At 49.0% G+C, this 26879-nt stretch overlaps 1 protein-coding gene across 1 annotated transcript; it reads left to right on the top strand.

The window, feature by feature from the left end:
- The first annotated feature begins 6370 nt into the window (after window positions 1-6370).
- On the top strand, window positions 6371-26239 carry ATIC (5-aminoimidazole-4-carboxamide ribonucleotide formyltransferase/IMP cyclohydrolase). The gene is made up of 16 exons (XM_083864587.1): window positions 6371-6441; window positions 6937-7063; window positions 8234-8310; window positions 9310-9376; window positions 11659-11747; window positions 13011-13162; window positions 13264-13420; window positions 14778-14903; window positions 15002-15109; window positions 16330-16415; window positions 17538-17627; window positions 18572-18700; window positions 19599-19691; window positions 24362-24544; window positions 25349-25504; window positions 25931-26239. The coding sequence occupies exons 1-16, from the start codon at window positions 6420-6422 to the stop codon at window positions 26048-26050; spliced, it is 1782 nt and encodes a 593-aa protein (XP_083720713.1). The 5' UTR covers window positions 6371-6419; the 3' UTR covers window positions 26051-26239.
- Window positions 26240-26879: the final 640 nt, after the last annotated feature.

Raw genomic sequence — 26879 nt, 5'->3', positions numbered from 1 at the left:
TGGCCATGCCTCTTCACACAACTCTGTCTCCCTTCCCATGCTCCTATTTAGCCATGATTTCTATTCCGCTCACAGGGTCTTGCGGCAAGCCCCGGTTTTATCCCGGATGGCGGCTCCCCGGGGCCCGGATCTCACTTAGCTCGAATGTAGCAGATAAATAACCACGTATGGCTGTGTGTTTCCACGAGAGCCACCTCTGGCAAGGCGCTGCTTTTTCGGGCATTTCAGGAAGATGGCAGCTCTGCCTGTGTTTGCTGTCAGTGTCCTGCGAGCCCGAGAGCGTTCCCGCTCCCCCAGAGCGCTGAAGTGAACAGGCTGGCAGCACTGCCCTCCCTGTAGCCAGCTCCTGGGTGTCACACACTGATGAGCCCCACGGAGTGATGGGGCTTGTGCCTGAACCCTTCAGAGCCAACATGGCCTTGCCTCCCACTCAGGGAAATCACTGTTTCGCCCTTCCTGGAGTCTCTCTCTTCTCTAGATAAGCGTGTCGAAGGTTTTGTGAACCAGAGATGACCAGGGCTGGATTGTTATGTAAAATCGTTCTATTCCTTCCTAATCTGTTGCAGGCTGTCTCACCAGGCTTCACTGATTTCCAGATGCTTCTCAACTACCAGAGCCATGACTGTTTGCGTTTTGTACTAAGAAAAGCTCCTCATTTAGGATTTTTGCTCTGCTTTTCACCTTTGCTTTGGTTTTTTGCTGTGGATCTACAAGAGACGGTGCCTGGTGGACAGTAAAACTGTGTCACCTGTGGCTCCAGGCTCTCGCTGGGACACCGGAGAACACCCCGCCCATTTCATCATCTCCCAGATCCTGTTGGAGCAAATTCCACCTATCTGGGGAACCGCAGTGAATTAGCATGCAAATTGAAACCTAAGCCAAGATTCATGTCACTGTCATCTTTATGTATTAGACCGTAGATCATGAAAGGAATTATTCTCCAGCTGGCTAATTAAGTAAACAAGAAACAAACAAGGGTAGCAGACAGGGTTCTAAGAGCCCAGGTGGAGGCAGGAAATTCTCCTGTGAAGATGGGCAGGTTTTTTAGGGATAGTTTCAAAATGCACAAATGACAACAGCAGACCAACAATGGGACTTCGAGGTGGAGCCCTGCCCGTGTCCAAGTACTGCACAGATTTCCACTTCCTCTGCCTTACAGAGCAGCAAAGGGACTGTGAGATGAGACAGAGCTTGAGGACAAAGCTCCCTGCCCTCTCTCCAGGCCAGGGTCCTCCAACAGGTTTTTGCCAGCACTTGGCCCAGCCCAAACCTCAGTGCTCTAAGGCAGCCACAGCTGGCTTTGCTGCACACTCATCCAGGGAAACTGTACTCCAAAGGTGGGGAACTTAGCCAGAATCCCTGCCGAAAAACCAAAGCGCCGTTCCTTACACAGGCACCTGTGATGGTTCCGCCCTGACGCCAGCAGAAAGGAGCTCCATTTCAGCTGTCCTAGCGCGCTCTAGTGGGAGCCGCGTCCCTGCGCGTTTGGCATCCCGGCGGGATCCGGGCAGGACAGATCTCCCGGCAGGACAGCGCTCCCGGCAGCAGCCCTGCCACCCAGGGACACAAACACCGGTGTCCAAAGAGCTGGGGGCAGAGGGGGACACCAGTGAATCCGTGATTTCAGCTTCCCAGAGCAGCTGTGGCTGCCTCATCCTTGGAAGTGTTTAAGGCCAGGTTGGATGGGGCTTGGAGCAACCTGGGATAGTAAAAGGTGTCCTGCCCATGGCAGGGGGTGGAATGAGATGAGCTTTGAGCTCCCTTCCAGCCCAAACCATTCTGGTATTCCATGGTGATGTGAACAGGTAAAGCAGCCTGTTATCTGTGGATAAAGTAATTTCTTTGCACCTACACCAAAAATACCCAAACAAAATATTTCTTCCTCTTTTCTTTCCTCTGGGAATTCTTCCTTTCACACAGATAGCCTGACAAGGCAAGGAACCTCAAAGTGGATAGAATTTTATTTATTATTTTTTTACTGCAAACCCTGTATTTGCAATTGCAAACACCTGTTCAGCCACAGCCTACATGTGGGGTTCAGATCATGGAGCAGGCACTGAGTCGCCAACAAGAGAAACTATTTCTTGCTTTTTTGGCATTATTTTTCCTTCTATGCTTGGATAGGAACCAGCCTCTGGGAGGAAGGGAATGGGGGTGTTCAGAAAATAAATCATCCTTCAGTTCATGCACCTTTGGGTCTCATTCATAACCCAGAGCATTAGGAGAATAACTCAGGCTGAAATCTGCAATATTTATTCCATTACAAGGAAATGGCTTCTTGTGCAGGAAAAGCATTAGACATTGATATCCCAGGTTTGGGAAAACCAACCACTGGTGTTGGTGAGTGAAGAGGGGATGTAACCTTCATACCCCAGGTCAAATTGAACGTGCAGAGCTCTTTGGTGTCTCTGAAGTTCAGCTAAAGGCTCACTGTCACCTCAGCAGCTCCGTGGGACCCTGAGCAGGGATTTACACTGACAGGCGGCAGCCGGCACACACGGATGTGATTTAACTGGGACCTCCGAGGAGCACAGTAAAACAAAAGCTGCTCCAAGCTGATAAGGGCTGAAAAAGAAACTCGAAATGCGTCAGGGCTCTCGAGCCTCTCTGTCATTGTGGAGCACTCCTGGCCAGGCTGTTCATCAGCTCAGTGCTGAAGCCACCCCAGAGTTAGCTCACAGCGAGCGGCACAGGCAGTGTGACACAGCCCTTGAACAAGCTTCAGCACAGCAATGCTCAGCAGCTCTTCTTCTCCTGCAATACACCAAGAAGATTTTACCCTGAAGTTCTCCTGAACCCTGAGAGCAAAAGACAGACAAAGCCAAAGCCTGCCTAGAGCAGTAACCCTTGAGAAGCAGCCTGGATTCAATTCCACCCTCACCTCTACTGTTGTGCAGCCTCTGAGACAGGGCACTTGAAGGTTCCAGGAGACCTTTGCAATAAACAATCCCATAATATTGTGTGAGGGACACAGATAAGTGCTTGCAAGACTGTGGTCTCTGGGGGACTGGAGAAACTGAGGCCCAGTGCCAAGCAAACAGCATCCTCAAGGGAGATAACAGATATCAGAATACACTTCCTTGCTTCCCACTTAAATAGCTGCCAGGGCAGAAAACAAGAGTTAGAGTAGGACTGAGATGTGTTTGTCTTACATCATGCTGAACACCACAGCCTTTGCTTGAGGGCAACACAGAGCACAGCAGAGGCAAGGGGTTGTTGATGAAAGGCGTGGGGAAGGACATAAATGAAAGCAGGGCCTGAGGAAGGAAGATAAGCTTGGTGTGATGGGGAATTTCAAAGCTGAGGACTGTGCTCATACAGGCAGAGATGCCCACAATAACATGTTTCCCCAAAGCAGCCTTGTGATGATGAGACACCTTTCCTGGGGTAAGACAGATCCAGATCAGACCACTGGTCTAACGCTCACCCCTCATGAGTCTTCATCTCTGAAACCCCAAGCCTGGGCAGTTATGGACATCCACACTGAATGCAGTTCCTGCTTTTTGGCTGGCTCTTCCTTGTCCACTAGCAGCCCCAACCCATGCTCTGCCAGCCCACAGGCTGCTGGAGAAATCTTACCTTGTTTGCTTCCTACCCTAACAAATTAATCAAAAGCCAAACTGACCTGGTTTTCTACACTCTTCTTGGGCTGCTATATGAAAAAAAAACCCCAACAGTAGAAAATAGACTCACAACAGAGACTCAGAGCCAAGCTAAAAAGCATTGCTTGCTCCCTACAGCCTAAAGAGAAGGGATCTAGGGTATTGTCCTAACACCAGCAACACCATCCCTTTTGTATGCCTCTATTCAGCTTCATCCTCTTTATTAACACAGCAGAGCACAGTGCTTATTAAGCCTGATTTTTCTTTCTTGGATGTAGGCCCTAGTATGATTTAGAAATAACTTTAATGTGGTATTTGTAATTCTAGCATTTACCTCTTCCCATTATTTCCAATATGATGTTACTGCGTTCTTGGCTCAGGACGAGTTTTGTAAAGCTTTAAAACACCAGGAAAAAGCTCCAATGAGACCTCATTCCTATTGAATAAATGATGGGACATGAGCAGGCACAGGATATTTGAATATCCTTTAAACATCACCAAAACCAATCAAAATTAAGCTCTATAAAGCAAAACTAAACCTCTGGAGGAGGCAGACTGCCTGACTTTTCTGCAAAGCCGTTCCCAAACCAGGACATTTCAATCACATCCAAATCCAGACACCCCTCTAGCACACAGCCAGAATGTCCCTTCTTGGATGCAGAATCACAGAATGGTTTGGCTTGGAAAGGACCTTAAAGATCATCCAGTTCCAAACCCCTTCCATGCCCAGGGATATCTTCTACTACCCCAGGTTGCTCCAAGCCCCATCCAACCTGGCCTTGGAGAATTCCAAGGATCCAGGGACAGCCACAGCTTCTCTGTGCCAGGGCCTCAGCATGCTCAAAGGAAAGAACTTTTTCCCAATACCCAATCTAACCCTGCTCTCTTTCAGTCTGACCCCATCTCCCATTGTTCTGTCACTCCCTTGTAAAGAGTCTCCCTCCATCTTTGTTGCCAGCTCCTTCAGGCATTGGAAGGCCACAATTAGGTCACCCCCATGCCTTCTCTTCTCCAGGCTGAGCAATCCCAATCCTCCCAGCCTTTCCCCACAGCAGAGCTGCTCCATCCCTCTAACCACATCGGTGACCTCCTCTGAACTTGCTCCAACAGCTCCATGTCCTTCCTGTACCAGGACAGGGATTAAGCCCAAACCACCCCCTGCCCCTCCTTCGCAAACAGAAACCTCACCTCAGGTGCCAAGGGACAACGAACTGCTGGGCAGGCAACAGAGCCAACACCAGTATTGGCCCTGATAATGTCCCTCCCTCTGTTTGTCTGAAGGCAGCAGTGTCCCTGTCCCTGGGCACAGGCTGACAGGGCCACCAGGCACCCTGCTGGATGGAATACACAGTCACTCTCCGATGTTGGATAAAAGTGCAGAGCTCTGTCAAATTGTTCATTTGCTCAGACATTAATCATCACTAAAGCCCACCTCAGCTGTGCTCTTTGCACAACTTTTATTCTCTCCAAGGTGTGTATTTTCATAATGATAGTTCTCATGTACACTTAACAGTAAATTTTCATTTGGCCCCAGCCACCCCTCCTGAGCAGTAATTTATTACTGCTTGTCACCAGCTGCTACTGAGAGTAATACACACACTGGGTTTATTATGTATGTTTGGTATTTCTGGCTTGACTCTTCCTCACACAGACAATACTGCCCAAGCCCAGAGACTCACAAATCAAACCAGCCAAGGATCTGGGCCTTCCAGCTGCACTTGGGTTGTGCTTCCCACCTTTTTGCCTGCAAGAGCTAAAAACTCCCATTTATTCCTTCTTTCTTAATGCAAGTGGAGTGCCTAATGCAGTCTGAGTGCTCTGGGAGCTGCAGGGGTACAATGAACACCTGTGTGGTCGATGAAAATGTGACAGAGGCACGCAGGGACACCTCGGGGCCACCCGGGCTGACATTATTGCTGATCCAATATCACCAGGTGGGCTGAAAATTACCTGCAGAGAGCTCCACAGGCAGAGCACTGCTGTCCCAGGGCTGCAGCTGAACCCTGCTGGGGGGTACGGGGGCACAGCACGGATTTAACCTGTTAAAGCCAATGTGTTCAGGCAGCGTTACCTGTGAACCCCAGGCTAAAGGAAAACCAGCACAGCTCTTTTGCTAGGAGTATCAAGAAATTTGGAGGCCCACAGAGGAAAAAAAGCTCCTCTCATGGAGGTAAATAAAAAAATAAAGAAAAGCATCATTTTCCTATTTGCAAATGATTTTTTTACCTCAGACTCGGTAAATCAGCGTTTTGCCTCTGCCCGTGTGAAAGCTCAGCGAGAGGGTTTCCACAGATTAAACTCCCGTCAGTATTCCTGGAAAAAATTAATGGTCCTTCCACTATGAAGAGGTACTGCCTGCACCTCATTCTTCACCTGTGCATTAAGCTGCCGAAAATTCTGTACGTGTGTGTGTGTGTGTGTGTGTGTGTGTGTGTGCGAGTGCACATATATGAACCTCTGTGGGTGCGGTGCACCTGTATCAATGCACATACATATAGCTATATATATATATACACATACACGTGTGTGTGTGTGTGTGTGTGTGTGTGTGTGTGTGTGTGTTTAGCACACCCATGCCGTGCACACCGAGCACACGTACAGCGGGAACACCCCCCGGGCACCCTCAGCCGCGGCCCCGCGTGTGTCCCGCGGCCCCACGTGCCCGCCCGGGCCCCGCCGCCCCCCCCCATTCCCATTCCCGTCCCCGCCCCGCCCGGGCCGCCCCCTCCGCCTCCCGCCCCGTGCGCCCAAATCCCGCCGGCCGCCGCCGCTCGCCCTTTCCGTGCCTCCGCGCCCTCCCGCACCCACCCGCCCGCCATGGCCGCGCGGCAGCAGCTCGGTAAGGCGCTGAGGCGGGGAGGGTGTCCCTGAGGGCCGGGGGAGCGCTGCCCTGCCCTGCAATGCCCCGCCATGGCCGCCCGCTCGCCCGGGCAGGCCGGCCCCGGAAGGCGCCTCAGCGCCGGTTCCGCGCGGGCTGCGGCGGCGGGAAAGCGCTGCGGTGTCCCCGTTCCCCGGGCAGGCTGTGCCCCGCTCCCGGTGCCGGGCTGGGCGGGCGGGAAGAGGCTGCTGTGTCCCCGGGCAGGCTGTGCCCCGCTCCCGGTGCCGGGCTCGGGGCGGGAGGGCGCTGAGGGGATCGGGCCGCGCTGGGCGCCCCGGGGCCCTGGCCTCCCTCCCCTGCGGGGCGGCTTCCCCTGAGGAGGCTCTGGTGCTCCCTTTCCCCTCCCCAGGCACACTCCCAAAACACGCTTCTTTAAAAAGTTTCGCTCCCTCAATCCTGTCGTTTTCTCTGTTGCGCTGTTAAATCCCAAACACTGGTGCTCTTCCCGCCTGCCAGCTTTACTAAGCGTCTCTGACAAGACCAACCTGGTGGAGTTTGCGAAGAGCCTGAACGCCCTTGGCCTGGGTCTGATTGCCTCCGGAGGAACTGCCAAGTCCCTGAGGGATGCTGGCCTGCCTGTCAGGTACACACACTCCCCTGTACATCACCATCAAAAGTGCTCTTCTGGGCCCTGAGGTCGCTTAAACTGTTTTCTCTGTGAACAAAAATGAGTGAAAACTGGTCTGAAAGCAAGTCTTCCCTTAAAAAAAAAAGAAAATAAAACCCTGCCCCAAGGCAAACTTCAGAACCTTTTTGTCCAGGGGTCTGTTGGCTGAGGAGTGTTACTGTGAGGAGAAGTGTGGGAGCTTTTTGTTAGGATTCCTTGTCTGCCTTGAGCCAGCTTTGTTTCCATGGGACAATCTGTTCTTCATAACCTGCCCTGAGTGCTGCTGCTCCTCACAGCCAGGTGAAAGCTGATCTTTGCCTGGGCCTGGGACAGCACTGATGTGCTGTCAACGTGCCAGGAACACATTGAAGCTTGCTGCAGTTCATTGGTCACAAATAATTTTCCCAGCACAATCACTTAATGCAGATTGGAGCCTTTAAGTGTTGTTCATCCAACTGTTGGAAAAAGGTCATGTACAGTCCCTGGCTGTTTTAGCCCATGGTTCTGGGGAAACTTGTTGTGGTTTCTTCCATGTTGTGATTAAAAAAACAAAAAAGCTCTGGCCAAATAACAATGGGTTTCAGTGCAGTGATGAAAAAATGTCAGTTATTTGGCAGGACAGGTGACAGTGACTCCATTTTTACTCCTCGTGACCACAGTGCTTGGTCCCTGGGACACATCAGCACACATCTGCATCACCCCCAGAGCTCACTGTTACCCAGCACTTGGTTGTGTCTCTCCAACTTATTTCCTTGGCTGTGCTGTCAGTGAAGCCTGAAGCAGAGGATGCTCACATTTCCCCTTCCCTCATTATTGTTATTACTACTCTAAACAGTCACAAGGAGTGGTGAAAGTAGGCTGGGAGGAAGAGCACTTCTACCTGGCTTTCCATTCTCTCTGTAAACCCCATTTTGACTTGGGGTTTGCTTATCTTGATTATTCCAGTGTATTCAAGAAACAGCTGTACTGATTAGTTGTGTGTGACCTGTGAACCCTTTATTTCCATTCATGGGAAAAGCAGTTTGTTGTCCCTTTGGCACAGGGGGGTTGGTAGTGGAATCTCTGCACTTTCTTTGGTTTGGGTCATTCAACCTGTAGATAAAGTCAGGTATGGCACATCTGTTATTGTGCTGTTTTCTTGTACAGAGATGTTTCAGACCTGACAGGCTTCCCCGAGATGCTGGGTGGACGTGTGAAAACCCTTCATCCTGCAGTCCATGCTGGTAGGTTTCTGCTCATACAGCTTTCAGGCTAAAAGAGGGCAGGGAGGGTGGGAAGGAGGAGTTGACAGATGCCTTTTTCAAGGGTTGTGTGGAAGAACCAAGTAATGAGAAGAGGTTTGCTTTAGGAACAGAAGGAGAGGTGAAAAGGCCCAGGGTGAAGTGCAGGGTGGCTGAATTACCTCCTTGTTGCTACACTGGCATCTCTGCAGTTAGCAGAGCTCTCTCCCCGGGGCTGTAAGGAACAGAACCTCTCTGTAAATGCCTTTGCAAAGTCAGCTGCAAACATGCTGGGCACGGAGCTCCACAGAGTTTAACCTGTGGGTGGGTCTGCTGTGCACCACAAGGAACACAGCAGCGTAGGCTTTAGGGATTATTCCTGCATGCTCTGATGTTCTCCTCTTCAGCAGGGAGGATCTCTGATAACTGGCCTGCCTGCACATTAATCCATCTGCTCTTTCACCTCCTGTAACTGTGCTTGAGGTACCTCAGGTGGAACCTGTTGCCCATCCTATGTGAGGGCTGGAGACAATCTCCCATGACCCTGAACACAGCACTGTGCTGTTCCTCACACTCGTGTCACCCTTGTGTTTTCCTAGACCCCACCAGCCACCTACACTGCTCATTCTCTCTTGTTTGCCTTGTCTCTTAGGGCAGGTGCCCTTTTTCTCTCCCATGAAGTCCTTGATGATGGTTTCAGTGTTTTAAGGGTAGCAACAAGTGCTTAGAATGTACACTGTTGAAGTTAGTGGTCAGTATTTGGAATACTCTAGGATTTAGCATTGGGGGAAAAAGATCTGTTAGTGTGGAATTTGAACAGCCAAAGACTCTGTAAAGTGGAATAAAGGAGCAGAGGCTGAGGATGCTGTCTGAACTAAAATGAAAATACTAAGATAGAAAGTCTCTGAGGACAAAAGCACAGTGTGAAGGGAGCTGTGGAACTAAAAACCTGTTGGTGATTTAGTTCTTTTTTAATGAAGATGGACTGTTTTTTGTAACTAGGCATCTTGGCTCGCAATATCCCAGAGGATAATGCTGATATGAAGAAACAGGATTTCAGCCTTGTAAGGTAAATGTTGGGGGATGTGATGCAATCCATCAGTAATCAAAAACCAACAGTGGAGCCCAGTCTACACCAAGGAAGGGGAGAGGAGGGATTGTAACCTCTGCACACCAGCAGATCTGGTCTCCTTTCTTTGCCCTGGCAGGACATACTACGTATTTAAACACATCATTTTCTAGAGGTCCCTCTTCACCACTTGCAGTAAGAGAAAACTGAAACAAGAAAGTTACACTGTGGTTTGCACAGGGAACTCAAGAGGTCTGATTTCTTCTGGTTCCCTGGGAATTCTGACACGTTACACACAGTCAGTGTAGGGCCACGTTACACGTGTTGCATAGTTGAGTTTAGTACTTTTGAAGCTGGCTCGTCTTCCCTCAAGTTGGTTCCATGTGTCTGATCAGATGGCAATTCTTGATTTTGAAATGCTTGCTTAGTAAATATACCCTTTGATATTTGCATAATGTTTACTGAGTTTCAACACATAAATAAAGAATAGACATGGAAAATGGGTCAGGAACACAGTGTTTGTTCAGACAGAAAATACACAGATAAGAGACAGAAAACTTAAACTTTGAGAGCCGTCTTGGGAGCAAGTGAGCTGCATCCAGAAGCCCAAAGTAACAAAGTTTGTGCACTCATGTACCAAAGTTTGGGGGTTTATTCCAGCTTTTGTTAGAATGTGTTTACGTAGTTCAGTCACACAGGGCAGTTGGGGGCTGTATGTAACTAACTGGTGTTAACATCCAACTACAGCTTGTGAATAACCTGTTGTACATCAGGGGGTAGCTCCTGGTTCAGAAACAAATGGCTGAGCTGGACACAGCAAATTGTAGGTGTAGCCAGGGTGGGAGGTATGGTATGACTGTGGGCCAGAATGCATCTGGAGTTTGAAAATTACTTTTAGAAACTGATGGATGGATTTCTGGGCTGAATTTGAAAACCTGAAATTTAAAACCACAGGAATCCTCTTAGATGGCTCAGCAGTGGTGGCTCTTCAGAGCATGCTGCATATTAAAGCAGGCTCTGCTGAATTGCAGGGGGAATAACGTGCCCTTACATCAGTGACTTATGGTGCACTTGCATCCAGACTGGTAATTTGGATTCAGGTTCTCTTGCAAAAAGCAGAAGTGGCTGATCCTCAGCAGGACTGCCTTTGCATAGTTGCATAAAATTTGCATATCCAAGTCGGTGAAGGAAAGCCTGATACTGATTGTCTTGGTTTGCACAGATAAAAGCATTAGCAATGTTAAAGTCCACAGATTCCTGATGGTTTGCAACCAGTCAGGAGCATGAGTGGAGCTGGGGGAAAGGGGGCTTTAGAAACAGAAGAGACAATAAAAGACATTGTAGGGAATTTAGAGACACGGGGGGTGGTTCTGAAAGCCATCCTGGAAGCTTATCATCCCTTCTGCTGGAGTTCACATGGAGTGGGAACAAAGGAATATTACAAGTTGGACACTAGGGTACTCATCACAGCAGTTCTGTGCCACACTGAGCACACCTTGGGGTTCCATACCTTCATGTACTCAGATCAAGAGAGTAAATTAATTCTCTTGGATTAAAAACCCTGTTTGTGAAAGTCAGAACAATCCCATCTTGCACTGCAGTTCCTGTGGCTCTTGTAGGATGGCACAGGCACCTCATGCTTCCTGGAATACAGACCTGCTTCTAAATCAGATGGAAAAACTAATTCCAGTGAGGTCCAGTCTTAGCTTGAGAGGGAAAAGTCGATTTTCTCCCCTGCTTTCATGTGCTACAGAGGCTTTATGGCATTTGGGCTGCACACTCAGGTGTTATATGTGGTTGGTATTTTAAAAGTCCAGAAGATGACATGTAGGTCATTTTCTGCTCTTGGAAAAGTTGTGGAAAAATAGATTGATTGTACTTTGTTTGCAGTGGACCTTTCTTGGGTGGTGACTCTTTGGAGAACTGGTGGATGCTTATTTTCAATATTGCTGAGAGCCCACTTTGAAGCCCTTTGAAATGGCTCAGGTTGTGCACCAAAATCACTAAACATGTATATTCAGGCACATGTATTTAAAGAAGCTCTTCCTGTAATCTGGCTGCTGTAAACTGTGGTCCTGACTTTGTTTGGTACACAGAGTTCAGTTGAATGTCATAATGCACTGGCCCCTGGGCTGAGCACCACTCTTGGCCACAGGATTTTATGCTGGTCCCTGATCTGAGAGACAAGACCATAAAATCACTGGTGATACCTTGTGCTTGCCAAGCCCAGTTTGGCATCTTTATTTCTTGCTGAATAACCCAGTTTTCCCCTCCATTCTCAGAGTTGTAGTGTGCAACCTGTACCCCTTTGTGAAGACCGTGTCTTCTCCTGGTGTGACTGTAGAGGATGCAGTAGAAAAGATTGATATTGGTAAGTTAAAGGGAGAGCAAATCTGCTTTCCACACAGACTCTATGCTTCTGGACTGTGAGTGGTCTCAGTTCTTCTCTTTTTGTTTGGTGGTCTTTGCACACCTGTAAAAGGAAGTCTGCTCAGGAGCTGCAAGGAGCAGGCTGAGGGAATATTTGGGTAAGCCTAGTTGTTTTTGAGCAAATAAAATGGCAATAACAGTATGGCAAGGCATGCTGCATGAGGGGAAAATCATGCACTGCCCTAAAGAAGGAGCCTGAGGGCTGTGCTAGGAAAGGCCAGGTGAACCATGCTTCCTGCTGAAACATGGACAGCAACACTAAACCTCTTCTGCAGGCTGACAGCGTAATAGAAATTAAAAAAAAACATGAGCTGTGGAGAGCAGAACTGAGCCACTAAAAGTGCTCTGAGGATGGGTGAGAACTTCACTGCAGGAAGCCATGAGAAGAGAAGGGGTTGGTCTGAATATGTGGGAGAGTATTCAGGAGCTGAGCTGGGAAGCATGGACACCTGCATTAGCATGTTTTCTCCTGCTGCCAGTTATTAACCCCAAAGGCTTGCTGTGCCTTCACTGCAGCATCTCTGCTTGGCAGCCTGTGAACAGCACAGGCACGGTTCTGTGCCATGTGGTTGGATTGGGATTGGATTTTTGTGCAGTAGTTTAGTCCAAATGATGCCCAGCAGAGCTCTCTATTAAATGTTTTATGGAGTAATACTTGCTCTGCATGAGGCAATACCAGCCTCCTCTTTTCCTTTGCAGCAGCCTAGTATCTTGTATGATTTAAAGAGTTGCAATAGCAGTGCACTCAGACTGAAGGGAGAAGTGTGGCATTTTATCTCACACAGAGGACCTGGGCAAGATTCGTTGTTATTTGCAGAGACATTTGAGGACCTCTGTTGCATGGCAGTGTGAAAGCAAATCTTTCTGCAGACCCAGTGTGAAGAGGATGGTGGTTAAGCTTTGTGTGGGGACAGCCATCTTTGGGATGTGGCTGTGCTGTTGGAAGACATGCTTGCCCCAGTTGCTCATCACAACCCACATCCTGTTCCCTGGCCCCTGCAGCTCTGCCAAGCCCAGTCAGTTTGCACCTTCACCAGCAGATTGAGTCAAACTCACCTGCTTTGAGCGTTTTGAAGAGCACTCCGTGCTGGAGGGAGGAGACACATTCACCTGGCACAAGGGATCCATGGTGCACATCCCTTCCTGGCTGAGTCGTGCAGTGTCCATGAGGGAAGTGCTCCATGCCTGTGCCCCTCTCTTGCAGGGGGAGTGGCCCTGCTGCGGGCGGCAGCCAAGAACCACGCCCGTGTGACAGTGGTGTGTGACCCTGCAGACTACGCTGCAGTGGCCAGAGAGATGGCGGCATCGAGGGACAAGGACACTGCCATGGAAACCCGGCGCCTGCTGGCACTCAAGGTTGGTCACCTTCTCCTGCTCTGAAGGAGGTTCTTTACCTCTTTAAACACCAAACCCTCTGTGAGGTGACGTTGCTGAGTGTCCCCCCCTTGTGTCCCCAGGCCTTCACGCACACTGCTCAGTACGACGCAGCCATCTCTGACTACTTTAGGAAGGAGTACAGCAAGGGGGTGTCGCAGCTGCCCCTGCGGTATGGCATGAACCCTCACCAGAGTCCTGCTCAGCTCTACACCACCAGGCCCAAACTGCCCCTCACAGGTGAGGCCTGGGCTCTGCTGGCCAGGAGGAAGCTCTGGCACAGCTGGGAGTGGAGGTGGTTTGGCATATCTTTGCCCATATTGTACCTTAGTCCAGGGATGTCTTCACAGCTGCTTTATCACTGAGTGGCACTAAACTTTGCAGTTAAAAGTTGAGCTGTATGAAACAGGAAAGCAGCTTTGTTGAGCCCCACAAGACAAATTGCAGCTCCGTGTCCTCTGCTGCTGTAGGATTGTGTGTCCAAGGTGCTTTGAACAGATTTATGTAGTGCACTTTCTGCTTGACATTAGATCGGGATTTTGCAAAGGAAAACCTCATCATCCTTTTAAGATGCTTTTCTACTTGCCATTTTCCTTGCTTAGTAACTTCCCCATTTTTTTTTCTTGTGTCACTATTTACTCTGCCTAGAAACTGAGCTGTTTTTCTCTGGGTCTGAATTGGTTTTGTTCTTTTTTTTTTTTTTTGTCTGTCTTTCTTTGATGGATTTGAGCAGAGGGTTATTACTTTAGGTTTGTAGAATGCTGCTTCTGCTCATGGTGGCAGCAGGAAGGGGTAGTAGCCCCACTTACAGATTTGGACAGGTCTGGTGTATCTCTCTGCCATCTTAAGGGTGGGCCAGTTGCCACAGCATTGCTGTAGTGAGGGAAACCCCTGTTTTGGAGGGGAGGTCTGGCTACTCTTGTTCTTGAGACTGCTTTCAATGTGTGTGGGCATTGTCCTGCTGAATAAGCAGTGAAGCTTTGTGTTGCAGCATTTTCCCCATTTCAGCTCTGGGATCTCTTAGGAAGCTTTTCCATTCCTGCACTGGGGGTTGATTTGCTTGCAAGTCTGCCTTCCAGTATGGCATCAGAACAATGCTGTGCTGGCTCCTCCTGGATGTGGATTATTGCTAAAATGATCTTTTCTCCTCCAGTCTCCTGAAATGCTCACAGTGCTGCCATGTCAGTACGAGCAGTTCTTCCTTCAGGCCCAGAACAAAACGTTTTGAGAGCAGACTTTTAAATGGCCTTTACTCTTGGTGTGGATTTCTGGGCACTCCACCAGTAGCTGAGGAGCCAGGGTCATTGAACAAGAACAGACTGTAGTGATTTGAATGCTCTCTGGGAGAAACCCTTTGTGCTGGCTCTCCAGGCTCTGGGGAGAGGGGTTTTCCTGGTTTAACATGTCCATGTGCTGTGTTTGCAGTGGTGAATGCCTGGTTTAACATGTCCATGTGCTGCGTTTGCAGTGGTGAATGCCTGGTTTAACGTGTCCATGTGCTGTGTTTGCAGTGGTGAATGCCTGGTTTAACATGTCCGTGTGCTGTGTTTGCAGTGGTGAATGCCTGGTTTAACATGTCCGTGTGCTGTGTTTGCAGTGGTGAACGGCTCTCCCGGGTTCATCAACCTCTGTGACGCCCTCAATGCCTGGCAGCTGGTGAAGGAGCTGAAGCAGGCTCTGGGCCTTCCTGCCGCGGCCTCCTTCAAGCACGTCAGTCCCGCAGGTAGGGCGGGCCGGGCCGGGCTCCCCTCCCCGGCCGCGTGGGCGGGTCCCGGGGCAGGCAGCGGCCGCTGCAGTGCCCTGGCTCGTGTTTCCCACTAGGTGCTGCTGTCGGAGTTCCTCTCAGCGAGGAGGAGGCCCAAGTGTGCATGGTGCACGACCTCCACAAGACCCTGACGCCCCTGGCCTCTGCCTACGCCCGGAGCAGAGGTGAGGACTCCAAACAGTCGTGGCAAACCAGCCTGTCCAAAGAGCTGAGCTTGAGGCTCAGCACCTCAGCAGCATCCTCAGCTCTTCCCTTTGCACCACACTCCTCCCCCAGAGGGGTTTGCTCCATAAGGATATTCGTGATTGCCTATCAGAAGTTGCTCTCCAAGAGAGCAGCCCTTGTATATGGTTTCAAAGAGCTAAAACCACTTTGGATTCTGTTCCTTGGTGAATCTAGAAGACCTGTAAGATGACTTATTTTTAAATTTAAATTTGTACATACACACACACACAGATATATATATATATATATGGGGCTTTGACTAAAAGATCTGGATAAACAGCAGTGCTGGTAGCACACTCAGCATTGAGGTGCTCAGGAATATTTAACTTGAGTAGAGGTGTTTCTGTCTGGTGTTTGATGGGGTTTTTTTAATGCTTTTGTACTGCATAGCTCACAAAAAAAGCTAAAAAAAATAAACAGAACCAGCTTCCTCTGCTTAGCTGAGATACTTTGCTACATCTCTCATTTTCCATGGCATTCCTAGAAAATCTGCACAGTTTACAAAAATGAAAGCAGACTTGATAAGGAGCACATTGGCTTGGGTTCATTCTTCACAGACCACCTTTGAATGTTGCTCTCACAAAACCATTGCATGATTGCTAGAGAAATAAACCCTTAGAATAGCAGGGGCAGAAGAATTGACCTTGCTGAGTAGTGGGGCATTTGTGATGGGAATTGATTTCACCTTAGCTATGCTATTAAATAGAAGATACTTATTTTAAAAAAGAAAAAGGTTGCTACATTTCTAGGTCTCCTTTCTTGCAGGAAAAGCCAGGTGGGAGCATAGCCAATCTAAAAGCTTTCCTCTTTTTCTGACTGTCCCCATCTAAAATCTTTCTCTGTGATCCTTGCCTCTCCTTGTCCTCTTGCTACCAAGGGTACAGCTGAGCTGCTTGCAGTGCTGGAGGTAGTCATTACACAGTTAGAGCTTTGACAGAGGCAGTGAAGAAGGAAGAATATCTGAACTATGGGAATATATAAAGGTCCATGTGTTTGAGGTAGGATTTTTCATCCTTGTTACTTTTATGGCCTCTCTTTTGGTTATTTTTGCTGTGGGATTAAATTCTTAGCTCTCACAGCAATTGACTGGGCTGTAGGAGTGAAGAGTTTTCTGTCTGATGGTGTAGTTTGATAAATGAGTAAAATGAGGATTTTTCAGGTGCTGATCGGATGTCCTCTTTTGGTGACTTCATTGCCCTGTCTGATATCTGTGACGTGCCTACTGCCAAGATCATCTCCAGAGAGGTCAGTGACAGCAGCACATCATTCCAGGGCATCAAGGGCAATCATTCCAGATGCAACCATTGGTTTGTTACAGCCTTTTTGCTGGAAATTGACCCATTTTACCAGGAAAACTTTTACTGGCCATTTGTGTAATCCTCTGATCCGGAGTCCAGAATTTACACCAGTCTTTGATGCTTTTTGTTTTTTCCTACCAATGAACACTTGGCTGTGTGCTGGAGCCTGTGAAATAGCAGAGCTGGCAGTGCTGCCTTCTGTGGGATGATTGCAAACCTCTGGAAAGGAGCCCTGGTCAGGCTGGCACAGGTGTCTGGTTGAGCAGCTGTCCTGGGAGATGTGCAGGACTGGAATGCTGATGGCCAGCCCCTTGCCCAAGGCAGGAGTTTGGAAATAGGCTGCTGCCTGCCACTTACATGTAGGCTCAGCCATTTCCCAGGCTGTGCTTTTCCCTTAGAATCACAGAATCTTTTGGGTTTGGAGCAGCCTAATCTAGTGGGATGTGTCTTTGTCCACAACAGGAGGATGGAGTGAGGTGGCCTTTTCCAAACAATTCTGTGGTTTTATGATATCAAACAAATGAAAGAGCAAATTCAGCTGGTTTGTGAGGGTAACATTTGGTACAGTGCTGCTGAAAATGAAAAAAAGCCTCACCCACACTGTAAGGCACAAATGTGGAAGTTGTGTATCACTTCACGGCACTGATGTATGTAAACTCTCAGTTTCCATGCTCTTAACAGCTCTTTTTCCAGTGTTTTTGCCTCCTTAGGAGTGTCACTGTTGAAATAAGGATTTATTGGATTTTAAGCCACATTTACTGTTAGAGTTGGGAAGTGGGGATGTCATGGTCAAGCTGTTTCCCCCTGGAGGAGGATATTAGTTATTAGTTCCATTCTGATTAGAGGGGTGTGGGTTGCTTTTTCCTAACTTCTGCCAAGAGCTCACAGTGCTCTGCTGGTTTTTGTTTGCAGGACTGAAACCCATACTGTAACAGAGCTCTTGCTGTTGTAGGATACAGACAGATCCCAAGGCAGTTGTGTCTTCAGTGCAGGAAATAGCACTAAGCTTTCAGGCTTAGTCCCTGTTTCATTTTTCTCCTGTGGAAGCTGAAATCTCTGTGTGTTGCAGGTGTCTGATGGTGTGGTGGCTCCTGGCTATGAGGAAGAAGCTCTCAAAATCCTTTCCAAAAAGAAGAATGGTGCTTACTGTGTCCTGCAGGTTTGTACCCCTGCTGCAGTCAGGGATGGAGCTGGAAACACAGACCCTGTGGACCTGAGATGATGCTGCAGCCAGCGTGCTGGGCAAGCAGTATGTGGTCAAGTCAGTGCCAGGTTGCCTTCCTAGTTCCTGCAGTGATTGTTGGGACTCCAAAATCTCCCAGTTTTGGTGAACATGGCTCATGGATCACAGGTTGCTGTCAGGTCCTATTTCTGCTGCCTCTGAGAGACAAATGAGCAGAGAACTTCACTACAACATCACAAAAAGAAAATCCGAGGCTTAGCTGAAGTTGCAATTGTAGTGTAGCTGCCAGGGGAGCTGGGGAAGATGGCTCAGGAGCTTCAGGCAAGGAAGAATGAAATTACAGACAGTCTTGGCAGCTGATTACCTCCTGGAATTCAATTAACTTTGCAAGGATGAGGTCATATTGGTGAAGCCTCTATCATCAGGGCTGAATGCAGAGCAGTGCTAAGGAAAGTTGGTCTGAAACATTTCAGTGGATTAGGAAAAGCACATTAAACATGTCCACACTCCTTTTTAGAAGTGGTCACCTTAGTCTGGGTTGTTTCCTGTCTGAAACCTCAGCTAGGGCTCCCAATATTCTGAATAAGGCCATGCATGGGTGGACCTGAGTGCATGTGTCACAGTTCCAGTTAACCTGATCGCTGTGCTGGTGTAAATTAATGGTGCTTCCAGCTTGGATGGAAATGTGCCCCAAGAGTGCAGCTCTGGAAAGAATCACATTCACTGTTCCTTGAATGCCACAGAGGGCTGGGAGTTGTAAGGTTGAGGCACGTAGGAAGCATCTCCAAATATCCCTGCCTTCCCCTCGAATGCTGGAGGGCTCTGTGTGTGCAAGTGCATATTTTTCCCCTTTGTGTGGAAGCTGGAGGACTGTGGGCTTTGTTCTCAGAGTGTTTTACTGTCCTGTGTGTGGCCCTCAGATGGACCCCCAGTACGAGCCCGACGACCTGGAGGTGCGCACCATCTACGGGCTGAACCTGATGCAGAAGAGGAACAACGCCGTCATCGACCGTGCGCTCTTCAAGAACATCGTCACCAAGAACAAGAGCGTGAGTGGGGGACATGGCTGAGCTCAGGGGCACGTGGAGTGAGTCAAGCTGTGCCTTCATCAAGGAATTAACCACTTGGGGGCAATTTTAAGAGCTCCTAAAATATCTTAGTGAGGTTTAAGTGGCCCTTCTTACCAGACAATGCAGCGAATTTTCTGGAGCTGATATACTTGGGTAAATCAAGATAGGTTTCCTTTGTTTTGATTTTTTTGGATAAATGAGAGGAGCTGAACCTTTCCCATTATCTCAGACTACCACAATATTTGTAAACAGGAAGCTACCATGTGCCATTTTTTATGGTGAGGCAGCCATGTGCTAAAGGTCCCTCATATCTCCTGACTCATTGCTTACATCACCCTTTTGTGTGCATGTTGTGTAAACTCTGGCCTGGCTGCCATTGCTCAGCAATTGGAGCCCACATCAGCAGGAGGTTTTCATTGATTTCTTTGTCTCTGATCTCATTCTCATTAAAAAAACAGACATTAATGAGTACATGATTAGTCACAGGCTCAGAAGCAATTTCAGATATTGAGGTAATAATTTTTTTTCATAAATTAGGAATGGAACTTTAAAAAAATACAGATTTTTGGGAGCTGGTTTAATTGTTGTGGCCCTGGGTTTTGCTATGAGCACAGCTGATGACAGTTAATGCAGAGGAGTTTTCAGGCTGAAGGCCAGTGGTAGAACCTGCTGAGATTGAGTCTTACCCCTGAGATTTGGGAGATCAGCTGCCAAACCAATCATTTCTGGGTTTTAATCTAAACAAAGATTGCTGGTAGTTGAACAGAAGAGGGTATTGTTGTGTCCCTTGTTTTCCCTGTGTGTGGTTCAGTGTCTGTGCTGGCTGGGGCTGTGGCAGGGGGGCCAGGGTGGTGCTGACAGTGGTGCTGTGTTCCAGCTGCCCGAGGCTGCTGTCCGGGACCTGATCGTGGCCAGCATCGCGCTCAAGTACACCCAGTCCAACTCGGTCTGCTACGCCAAGGATGGCCAGGTGGGTGACTGCAGCAGGGCTTTCCCAGCCCCCTGCTCACAGGCAGAACTGCAAAACCCTCCAGCACACAGGGAGCTGCTGAGCAGGGCCACAGGAGCTGCCCTGCACAGTGCTGTGCAGAGCTGTTGTTTCTCAAGAGGATGCTCCAAAACCTTGCTGTCATTTTTTCATGGTAGTGGCAGGGCTGGCTCTTTCGTTGGTGGGGTTGGAAAAGCTCTTATGTACTTCTGCACTGTGGCCTGGAGAAATTTCTTTCTAACTACTCCGTCCTTTCACATCATTTTTCTCAGGGAGTGTTGTAGTCTGTGTAGAGCCTTAGGAAATTACAGTAGGTTTCTCAGCTGAATTCTGACTGTCCAAATGCTTCCTTATTTTCACTTTTTCCATAGAAAGATGGGATATGCTTTTCTTTTTTCACCTCTCTGGGGTAATAAAAATCATCTAGTCTCCCTGATTATATTTTTTTTTTAAAGCTGATGATGGATGTTGGAATTTATAGGGGCATTACGAAATGTGTAAATGAGATTATGAATCTCACTGTGGTCACACAGTGTTTTGGGGCTGGAAAGGACATTAAAGCCCATCTCATTCCACCCGCTGCTGTGGCAGGGACACCTTCCACTACCCCATGGTGCTCCAAGCCCCATCCAGCCTGGCCTGGAACAATTCCAGGGATGGGGCAGCCACAGCTTCTCTGGGCACCCTGTGTCAGGGGCTCACCACCCTCACAGGGAAGAATTTCTTTCTAGTATCTAACCTAAACTTCCCCTCTTTCAGTCTGAATCTTGAATTAAAAAAAAGTCTGTTCTTACCAACTCATCACCAGGTGTTCAGCCTAAATAATTTACCTAAAAGTTGGTGTAAATGTATGGAAAGTTGTATTGTTGCCCAGCAGATCATTCTTGTAATGGTGCTGTTTAGCTGGCTCTTTGCTTTCCATGGAAGCTTTTCAGTAGGCCTGGATTACTTAAAAAGAAAAAAACAAACAAATAAACAAATAAAACCCACAGAAGAAAAAGTAGAGACTGTTTCTGAGTTTGGTACATCATAAATCAGCAAAATGGATCAAGGAGTGAGCCCTACAGGTAGAAACTGAGACTTGCACTGGCACTGATTTGTGTTTGTCAGGTTGTTGGTACAGCCTGGAAACTCCTCAGTGCTGTCTCACAGGACCTCTGGGGTCATGTGCTGTGTGGTTCCTCAGCAGATGTCTCTGGAGATCCAGATTTGTCTTTTATTCTGCTTTATGTTGGGGGTTTCTTTTGCTTTTCAGTGATTCTCTGCACTCAGCAGTGTTAGATCTCATAGCCCCAGAACAAAGGTGTCGCTGTCTTTGTTCCTTTCCCCTCATCCCAGCAGCAATTCCCAGTTTCCCTGGTGCTTTGGCAAGTCTGGGCTGAGCGTGGCGCTGCAGATGTTTGCAGAGAGTGTGGTAATGGATGTTCCATATGGAAGGGAGAGGGCAGGAAGGGAGCAGGGAGAGGCAGCCTGGGCAGGCAGGGGTTCAGCTGCCTGGGCTGCAGAGGTGGCTTGCAGATTTTCATGTGGAAAGCACCTTCCACATCTCCACACTTCAACTGCTCTTCCCAGATCTGACCTGCCTTGGATTGCAGGAGCCAAGCCTAGCAAGTCCAGCTTGTTTTCAGTCCCATTGCTTTTGGTTTTCCAGGGGTTATTTCAGCCTCACAGCATCCCTAGGAAATGGGGATGCCTGGGAAAACTCTGGTGTATGAGACATCCAGCATGTTTACCAGCCTGGCACCACTGGGTTCAGGAGTGGATCAGTAAGGTAGCTGTGTTAGTACATTCCAGCAAAGTGTGGAGTGGGAAGCATTTCTGGACCTGAGTGTCACTTAATTTGCAGGAAGCCAGCTGCCACTAATTGCAATAAACACTTGCACTTGTTCTGGCTGACTTTCAGCTTGTACCACGTTGATTTACACTTGCTTTAATGACACCATCATGTTTTAAATTAGCAATTTAAAATTATTCTTTCTTTATTCTCTGTACAGTAGCATAAAACAAACCTGTTAATTTACCTTATGCTTTCCCAGTGACTTCACTGCTTTGTTTGTCTTCCCAATGGTTAAGTCTTCTATTAGATTTTTATATTGCCAAGTGTCTTTAGGGTTTTTGTTTTCATTCATTATGCAGGGTAAATCTGAGTAAACCCAGACCAGTCTGGATCATTTTGCAGGAATCCTTTGGGCATTATCCATCTCATCCACCCTGTGCTGTTGCACAGCATTCCAGCTGTGGAGTGTGTTTGACTCTCCTGTGAACCAAAGTGGTTTTAGTCAAGTAATTCTTAATTTTCACCCAATCTTTTTTCTATTAAGTGATAGATTTGGGGTTTTTTTCTGCTCACCCTGTGCTGCTGTCTCCTTTGACTGCTCACACTTAATAGGCTCTGCTTAAGCACTTTTGGATTCCCAGGAGATTAAGCTCTGAAAGAAACATAATTAATTTTTGTGTAGGGAAGGGGGGGAAATGGCTCCTTTGTGGAGGATTTTGGGGTTTCGGCTGTGTTTTTAGTGTGAAGGAAGGGCACCACGTGGGGCAGGGAGTGATGAGGTGTAGGAAGAAGGATGTTATAAAATGAAAAAGGCAAGGGAATAGGGAATAGGTACAGGCCAGTGTGAGGGGAGATGCAGGTACAAGTCTAGAGGTTTTGTTATTAAGCAGAAGCTCAACCTACTGATATCTCTTCTTTAGACCAGAAATTCCAGGCTGGATTGAGGAAATCTTCCCCAGCAGTGTTCCATCAGGACCTGTGCTTTTAAAAAAGGCAAAACAGTGGCTCGAACCAGTGTTACAGATAAACCTTTGTAGATTTGGGGATGCTTGTGAAGAGTTTACAGCCTGCATCACTTTGATCAGCTGAAGTACAAAGTCCCTGCCATTTTGGAGTTGTTGAATACAAGCCAAAATTCAATTATTCATTTCTTGACAAAATTTAGGTCACAAAAGATGTGAAGATGTGAAATACTTTGTGAGTGGCTCAGAGAGGAAAGGAAAAGGCTCTTTTAGAAAGGTTCTTGGATGCTGACAGGTGGCAGAGCACCCCATGCCCTCACAGGAGTGCCAGGCCACAGCTCTCAAGGATGTGATGGAGATTGAGACACTGTTCTGGCTGGGAGAAGACACAGGACATCCGAAATATTAGAGACTTGGGAATGTTTCATGGCATTTTGGCCCCTGCTAGCAGTCAATCTGGGGTACTCTCCAACATTTGCATCCCCAGCTAAAAGTCCCTGCCTCAGCCTAGCCTTGCTAGTCCCACTCTGAAGGGCTGGGTGGCAGTTCCTGGCGTGCTGTGGGGCACAGCCAGCCCTCTCCTTTGTGCAGGGAGGGAGGATAAACCTCTGTGGAAGTGGTAACACACCAGTGTGCAGCTGCTGTCAAGCTCTTTTGGGGTCCCCTGCAAGTTCAAGTGGGTGGGTTGAGAGCAGAGGTTGGACATCAGCAGTGTTTGTCAGGGGGAAGATGCCACTGAACTGTAGGAAACCTTGCATCTGTTCAGTGTTTGTGCTACCACCAATATCCCTGTGGGTTTATTACACACTGATGACTTCAGTTATGGCTGAGCAGATTATATATGATAGCAGCCCAAGCCAACCAAGCCTTTCATTTGCTCCTTGGGGGAACAGGATCCAGCAAAATGTTTTATGCTTCTGGTAAGAGGTGAAGTCACCGTGCCTTGATGGATGGGAAGACAAATGAGTCATTCCTTTGAGGGCAGCCTGGGACTTATGGCTTTACCATCTGTCCCAGCCTGAGCTGGGAACTCTGAGGCACTGGCCAGCACCTTGAGCCTCAGCACTTTGTCCCTGGAGAACAGTCTGGGGAACAGCTCAGCTGTGGCTGAGCAGGAAATGATGGGGGAGACTTGTTTCCTGTCAGATCTCTGGATTGAAATGGCAGGAGCTCTCTGCAGGAAGTGGGACCCACAGGATGGACAGAAGTTACCAGCCCAAGTCTGACATCCCTGGTGGCTGGCTCTGGCTGCAGCAGCTCAGCCAATGCTGCATTTTCATAGCAGCTTCCTCGAGATCAAGCCACTGTGTGGATTTTGCTTATCTGTTAGAGATCAAGCCCAAGTGCTGTTAAATAGGGTTAGCAGCAGCTATTTCAAAAGGCCTGGGTTCTGGCAGATGGCAGCAGATGAGATGCTCCAGGGCCCTGACAATTCATGGGATGTAACAGTGCCACTGACCAGCATTCCTGAGTGAGCAGTGGGTTTACTTCCTCACCAGCCTTGCCAGACAAGCTGCCCCTCTCAGCTGATGTGGTGAAGCTGTGTGTGCCTGACTCAGCAGAGGGATGATGGTGTTTGGGTGACCTGGGCTCAGACACGAACGCTCTGACTGAAGTGCCCCTTTCCAGAGGAGGCAGGAAGCCATAATTGTATCCTTCTCCTGAGGTGAAGGGTTTGACCCTGGTGGCTGGGGCTGTGTTATTTAGAAGTGTTTATAGCGTGACTGTCAGCTCAGAAGAGCTGCAGCAGTCAGCAGTGCAGACAGTAACCAGTTTACAGGATCAGAAACGCAGGCATTTCCCGAGTTCCCCCACTAATTACCAGCACTTTCTCAGCCTGGGTGAGGAGCAGCTCAGCCAGGGGAGGCATTCCCTGCCAGGCAGTGTCGCTGACAATGCCCGTGTGTCCGCAGGTGATCGGGATGGGCGCAGGGCAGCAGTCGCGGATCCACTGCACGCGGCTGGCCGGGGACAAGGCCAACGCCTGGTGGCTGCGGCACCACCCGCGCGTGCTGGCCATGCGCTTCCGGTCCGGCGTCAAGAGGGCCGAGATCTCCAACGCCATCGACCAGTACGTCACCGGCACCATCGGGGAGGTGAGCGCCGCCCACGCCTGCCCTGCAGCCAGGCAGATCCTGCCCTGGGGCTCACCCCACGCTGGGGTGTGCTGGGATGGGGGATCCCATGTTTACTGCCCCACAGCAAAGTGTCCTGATTGCCCCTCCCTGAGTGTGCCCACAGCTGGAGCCTGCCCTGTGCCTCCTCAGTGGGCGGCTTGGCTTCAGCTCCTGGTTCTTCCCAGCAGTGAGGATGGGTTGAAGCTCCAGCTCATGTTCCAGTTCTCCCTGCCCTGCCAGTGGCACCTTCTCACACAGAGCTGTTTGTTTGTGTGGCACTTCAGATTCTCAGAATCCCTCTGACCTCCCCATTACAGGCCACAGTGAGGCAACAAAATAGTATGTCCTTTTTAAGTATCAAAAGCCAAGAGCTGGATTAGGGAGCTTGTGAATCACCTTGTGAGCAGTTGCTTGTTTAAAGGGGTAAGAACTGGATCAGTTACTGTTTCAGAAGGTGAATCATAAACTCAGCTGCCGTTGGTTATGGGTCAAGTCATCTCCCAGATGCCTGCTGGCATTTATGGAGCAGCACGCTGCAGGCAGAGCTGCTTGGAATTTGGGAGGGAGAGAAGGAATCCCTCAGGTCCTGTGGTTAGGAGAGGGAAAGAGTTAAAAGTATGGAGGAAGAGCTGATGGTAGTATGTTTTAACCTCCCCTGGTATGAAGTTCCCAGCAGCATAGTCATGGAGCAGAAAGCCTGGGATCAGAGGGAGGCCATCACTCATCCCCCTGGCAGGGAACTGCTGTGTGCTCTGGGGCTGAGCTGGCTTCTCATGCCTGCAGGATGAAGACCTGGTGAAGTGGCAGGCCTTGTTTGAGGAGGTGCCCAAGCAGCTGACAGAAGCAGAGAAGAAGCAGTGGATTGCCAAGCTGTCTGCTGTGTCCCTCAGTTCTGATGCCTTCTTCCCTTTCAGGGATAACGTCGACAGAGCCAAGCGGGTAAGGCCAGGGCAGGAATCTGGGGTGGCTCCAGGGAAGTGGCTGTGCAGCCTGAGCTCTTCCTTTGCATGTTGTGTGCACTGCTGAGCAAAATCCCTGCACTGGGTTAGCAGATCCTGGGAAGGATGTTCCTGGTCGTTACTGCTCTCACATGGACAGTCACTGCTCAGTTTGTTGATTTGGGATGAATAGAAGATTAAAGTCTATTAAACCATTTAGGAGTATCAAGCCAAGGCCTGTTGCTTCCAGAGGAACCCTTTTAGGGTTATTTCTTAGCAGCAGAGAGAACTTCTGCTCCCTTAAGGAACAACTTTAGGGATGGAAGCCTTTGTTCAGTGGGATATGGGTGAAGGACTGGGATTGCCAGCTCCTTCTGAGCTGGATTTTGTGTTTCCATCCCCTGATCTTGCCCTCCTCCCTGTGCAGAGTGGAGTGCAGTTCATCGCCGCCCCCTCGGGCTCAGCTGCCGACGATGTTGTCATCGAGGCCTGCAACGAGCTGGGGATCACCCTGATCCACACCAACCTCCGTCTGTTCCACCACTGAGCCCTCTGGGCACAGCCTCACCAGCACCTGGGTGTCACTGGTGTGACTGGGGGGGCTCCTGCAGCCTGTGCTCAGCAACGGTTGGTCACTCTGAAGAGGCCTCTCCCCGTGTTCAGGGAGAAGGAGGCAGTACAAGTTGGCTTCCAGTGTAGAAAATCAGTCTTTTTGCAAATAAACATACAGTTGTTAGCTCTGTGTTGTCTGTGTGGTCCCTGTCACCCAAATTCTGTGTCCTCAGGAAAAAAGTTTACTTTTGAGGTAGGTTTTATGGTCCAGACTCTTCACTAGATGGCCTGTGGAATGGTGTGAAAGCCTGGCTTCTGCTCAGCTTCTCATGGAACTGATAAAAGATCTGTACTGTCTAGAACTAAGTTGGGTTGGTGGTTTTTTTTTTTTTTTTTTTTTTTTTTAGTCAGCAGGTACTTCTAATCCATCATCCTCTTCCCTGGAGGAGTGGGGGGAGCAGGTCCTTTGCAGGAGGCACTCTGGGGTTTGGTGCTCTGAATGTTGCCCTACACACTCTGCTCTGTTGATTTCTGCAAGGCAGAGGAGCCACTGACAGGCCTGTCCCCATGCTGGGAGCAGAGCAGAGTTCACAGGCTGGAAGGAGGGAAGTGCATGGAGCCCCTTCCCTTCCCTGCGGTCTGCAGTTTGCGTTAAGCAGATTTGAACTTAAGTTTGGGGAAAAGCAAAGTGAAACTCTGGAGCACAGTGAGAGAAGTGAAGGATGAGCCCAGATCCATTTTTGCTGGCACTCACTGCACCTGTTCCAAAGGGATTTTATCTTTTTCGTTTCATTTTATAAAATCTGTTGAGTTTTGCCCAGGGG

Source organism: Zosterops lateralis (assembly GCF_965231275.1).
Source record: "Zosterops lateralis genome assembly, chromosome: 7".
NCBI classification, from domain to species: domain Eukaryota; kingdom Metazoa; phylum Chordata; class Aves; order Passeriformes; family Zosteropidae; genus Zosterops; species Zosterops lateralis.
This window is presented reverse-complemented; position numbering and strand designations above follow the sequence as displayed.